The following is a 5,000-nucleotide window of genomic DNA, read 5'->3' on the forward strand; positions in this document are numbered from 1 at the left end:
TTTCCTTTAATTCCCTTTTATTTCCTACATGTTTTTTTATTGGTTCACGCTTTTTTGTTTGTCTGTCTACGAGGGAGCCCGTCTATGTATTTATTTTTCTTCGCACTTCTTGATCTCACTATCCGTCTCCTTCCTCCCTCCTCAGTTAGTGCTTTTTCTTCTCCTCTCTCTCCCTCCACATAATTCTGTAATCATGTGTGTTTTCTGTATTGTCGTTTATCCTTCAACACCGTCTTTTCTCACCCTTTCTTCCACTCTCCGTTCCTCCTTCCATTCAGCTTCGTTCACACTCGATATTGTTATTATTGCAGGTTATCAATATTTTTCTTTTTCCCGTCCCTTCTCTTCCTTCACTGCACCTCATTCATGTCCTTTTCCCCTCACTCACTGTCCTGTTTCTTTTCCTTTTAGCGTCTTTGTTCGCTAACTTCACTGTTTCCTCTCCCTCTTTTTCTCCGTTCTCCAAATTTTTCTCTCTCTTCGTCCGGCTGTCTGGCCTCACCTTCTCTCTTAGTTTCGTTATTTCTCAAGCGAAAACTTTCTCCTTTGCCTCCCGCCTGCCTGAGTTTCTCCTCTGCCCGCGGGAGCCTCAGGACCCGCCACTGTGGGCAGATAATCAAGGAAATTTACGATTTTCCTGAATAATCTCCTGCTTCAACGTAGCTCCGACATGACGGCCGCGGTACTCCTTCCCCAGACAGTGCTCCTCCGCGTCCACTCTTGCCTAGTGCCGGCGACACCCACATGTCTCCTCGCTACCCTTTCGACTATATTACCCTATCAATGACTCTTTGATATATTATCATCTGCTCTAGTTAGGCGTGATCCAAGTTTGCTCATTTATCCCTCGGTTTAATCATGTCGAGTATTTGTTATGTGATGGCCTTTAAAAAGTTGTGTCATATGTAGGTCGTTATTTAGCGTTTTCCACGCGAATACTTATGTGTGACTGAATTACGTCTAGTCAGAATAAGGATAAGTTAGTGATAATAGATCCTTGGAGCCCCACTTAAATGTTAGTGTCGTCTGCTGTCCTGTTTTGGGGATAGCCTGGCATGGTTTATACAACTTGAGGTGATTTCCCATTCCTTCCTTATATTTTCATACACTCAATTACTGTACCGATTTAGTTTTCACCTGCATTTATCGTACTACAACCACTCCCATGAGAGATCATTCAAACGATGTATTTTGGCGCGTGTATTCCTCCGCGGGGCCACAATCTGGCGCTGACTTCATACCAAAACATTCTATTTTAACTTTTTTTCCCTGGTTAAGCAAAGAAGAATATATCTTAGAGAGAGTCTCCGGGGAGAGATGAGTGAAATGGCTATCTCTCTTCGTAACACTCTGGTGTTGTCAATCATCACAAGTTACAGTATACTAAGGAATTGTGGTCGAAAGACCAACCGATACTTAACGAATCAATATAATTATGTACCTACCTTCTGTGTCACCACACACAGGTAAATTGACACAAATACGGACAGAAAAATAGCTATCCTTACGTAACGACGGATAATGCGTAATACTTCGACCGCCAAATGACTAAAACATGCTGCGGCCATTTATAATGTCTTGAAACCACGGTCGCTACCGTTAATGAATAAAGAAAGTTTAACATGAAATAAATCTGCAAAATATATTCATAATCCATATATTTTCAAACATCTCTTATCAGGACCATTTTCAAGGACCAAAATGATGGCTAGTCAGGATCTATCATTTTTTTTTTTTTCATTTTTTCCATTTTTGATTACCTAGAATCCTTTTCGAACTACCACTTTAATGAAAAAGTTAAAGATTATCTTAAGATCGACAAGGACTTCCACTACACCCTGTAATAATTAACAAGACAATCCTCCAACACAATTGAAATAGTACGGACAAGATGTCAAGAAATCTATTATCTTAATTTTTTCACATAAGTCCGCGATTAGTACCGAGGGATTTGTCTGTATAAACGTAAGGCTGCAATGGGGCGTTTGTGGAATCAGCGGCCACCAGATGTTACTGCTTTGTTTGTTAAAGACGGATTCACACATGCCAATTTGCGACTGAAACTGCAAGTTGCAGAAGTATCGACTGAGGCCTTTTAGTCGGAAAACGTCACACATAGCGACTAGAAAGTATCGACAAGTTGGCGCATTGGCGGGAAATGAGTGTAAACAAACAACTAGCCGCTAAGATGTCTCCCTACACTGACGATGTTGAAACAGAAGAGTCAACAGAAAAAGAAAAAAAAAAATGAGGATAAAGGCTCACACGTGCCAATTTGCGAGTGTATTTTTTATTTATTTTTTTATTTTTTTTACGTACGTACAGTTTCCAACTCGTTCCTTCTAGTCGGAAAGTGTTAGACGTAGCTCCAAGTATCGACTAGCTAGCGCAAGGAGGTTATATTGATGCAGACATGTGCCTATCCAGCTGTACTTAAAAAAATAAGCCAGTGGGTGGAGCTTATGAGGCGGTGGGCGCACTTCCACTCAAAACATTGCATTCTCCCGTGTTAAGCAATGGAAAATTGCCACTTTCTTTTTCATTACTAGAGGAAAATTAATTAGTAATTGAATTTAACTTATTTAAACCACATTATAGTTTCCTAAATATGTCATGTAGACCTGTTATTAATGGTGTTATTCCGAAATAGCTACAATATTGAAAGAAACACAGCAGGACGTTTCTGGGAGAAATTACTGCAAAAAGATTTTTTTCGTTTAATTCATGACAAGCAACAAAGTGAAGTAAAATTTCAGTGATTGATGCTTTTCCAGTGCGCAGTGACATGAAATCACACATCATTCTATATATATATATATATATATATATATATATATATATATATATATATATATATATATATATATATATATATATATATATACACATAGCGAACAGGAAATGTGACTGGCAAGAGGTAGAAGTAAGGGAGAAAGGGGGGGTAAGGGATAATCTAATCGGTGCATGCGTAGCTCAGCACAGTGCAAGATATTTTTTCTTATTTCTTATGATTTACACGGATTTTTTTTCCTTAAGCCACGTTTGTCCTAGCAGGGGCATGCCCCGCAACGTAGTGGGAAGAATTAAAATGGGCAGATTTCATATATATATATATATATATATATATATATATATATATATATATATATATATATATATATATATATATATATAACATAATAAACATAATGAAAAAAGTAATAAATCGTCAATCCGTTTTTATTCTTTGGGCCGTACAAAGGAAGATATTTGTGTAATGGAGGATATAGAACATGAGGTGTGGTGTGAAGTACTGATGAACATCTTGTGATCATTGCTTGAATGTCATGGTGATTCAAACGTATCTAAACAGACACATTTGGCTGGCGCTTCCTTGGGTGTGTTTAGGGGTGCACCGGGTAGTGAAATTTACCATCCATCCGGATACCAGATAGGTTTGATAGTTGAACAATATCCGGCTGGTTATCCGGTCGGATATTCACTGTTGTAATAATAAGACATTGACAGATATTTTTAAATTATAATGGTTGTCGTGTAAATAATAATGGTTGCCTATTATTATTATGGTGAATCATCAACAAAGTATGTAATTATGCCCTAAGGAAGCCATACACCAGTATAACTATAAGGTTGGCATCACGTCTGTAATGTAGAGTGTGCACCTAGTACTCCACATCCATCCTTAAGTGGTGAACATTAATTTTAAATCGATAATCTATTGATTTGCCTAACGTATATTAGAAATAAGGTCAAGTATTGCCTATATGCGAGGTAAATGCGATAATTACGAGCAGGTAAAGGAAAAAATTATTCTAAGACATTATAAATCTTTTAAACTCTAGACCAACGTTTCCCAACCTTTTATGACCATAGTAACCCTTGTTGTCATGTCTAAGCAGTCCAATACTCCTAACTAAATTCTTATTAGAAGGATAAAAGAAAGTGAAGTGTGTGCATCATTCCCCAACACACCCTATAATTGATTTCAGCATCTCCGGGGGGGGTGGGGTGCTAGCATTCCAGTCTGGGAAACACTGCTCTAGACAATACAAGTAACAAACATTAACACTAATTGATAAAGTAACAGAGCAATCATTATCATCATCAAACTCTATGATGCCACTTCAGGTCAAAAGTTTATGCGTTGCTAGCGTGGGGGTTTTGCTAGATACAGTATATTGGTTTGAAAACTTTAAAACATATGTCCTGCACTCATACAACATGAAAGGAGGAAACAATTTCCGCAAGCCTCAAGGTTCAATTTATTAGTCGATACATGTCCTACATATATTTGATATCATTATGTATGATGATGAGGGATATCAGTCAGTTAATCAATCAATCACTCAATCAAATATTGGTTGATCTAAAGAATTCCATATGAATCAGTTAGAAACTTTTTATGTCAGAATTATTCCTGCTGTTGGTGTTCTTTTTTGTTGTTGCTTTTGTTGCAGCTGCTGCTGTTGTTGCTGATCTGGTAGTTATTCCTGTTGTTGATTCTGCTGCTCTTTCTTTTTAGCCACTGACTCCTGTTGCACCTGCACTTGGATAGGGCCCGCTAAGTCCTCTGCCACCAACCTCTGGACCACGGTGAGGCGGCCTTTATAGAGCTTGGCGGTGAGCTTATCTTGTCTCACATGGCTGGGCAGGATGGTCTCGTACCGTACCGACTTTTGATAGTTACAGTCGCAATTGAAACCATTGCCCTCCACCGTCAGTTTGTCTCCATCGATCGACACATGCACGTCACTGCAGTCTTTCACGTCCACAGTGAAGTGCCACTTAGAGTCTACGCCACCTTTGCTAGTATTTCTGTGAGTGTTGCTGTCAGTAGTCTCTTGAGCGCCGCCAGCGCGAGCGAAGTTGCCCCTTCTAAAGGCAGTGGCTGGTATTCTTATCGAGCCTCTCCTGTCTGTGACGTAAAGGAAATCTTGCGCTTCTTTGCTTCTCTGGTGGCCACCGGCAGGCGAGGAATCACGCACATAAAGAGGCTCCAC

At 39.2% G+C, this 5,000-nt stretch overlaps 2 protein-coding genes across 4 annotated transcripts in view; both read right to left on the reverse strand.

Annotated features, from left to right (window-relative positions):
* The window catches only part of LOC123511314 (mothers against decapentaplegic homolog 3-like), a 211,251-nt gene extending 210,539 nt beyond the window's left edge, over positions 1-712 (reverse strand). For both annotated transcript variants that reach the window (XM_045267096.1, XM_045267095.1), the window contains exon 1: positions 1-712. This exon is cut by the window's left edge and continues 419 nt beyond it. The gene's annotated coding sequence lies outside the window, so the exon portion shown is untranslated.
* Positions 713-4,248: 3,536 nt separating this feature from the next.
* The window catches only part of LOC123511318, a 15,560-nt gene continuing 14,808 nt past the window's right edge, over positions 4,249-5,000 (reverse strand). For both annotated transcript variants that reach the window (XM_045267101.1, XM_045267102.1), the window contains exon 2: positions 4,249-5,000. This exon is cut by the window's right edge and continues 249 nt beyond it. In XM_045267101.1, coding sequence (XP_045123036.1) covers positions 4,485-5,000 — 516 coding nt within the window. In that variant the 3' untranslated portion in view covers positions 4,249-4,484.

Source organism: Portunus trituberculatus, chromosome 31, assembly GCF_017591435.1.
Source record: "Portunus trituberculatus isolate SZX2019 chromosome 31, ASM1759143v1, whole genome shotgun sequence".
In the NCBI taxonomy this organism is placed as follows: domain Eukaryota; kingdom Metazoa; phylum Arthropoda; class Malacostraca; order Decapoda; family Portunidae; genus Portunus; species Portunus trituberculatus.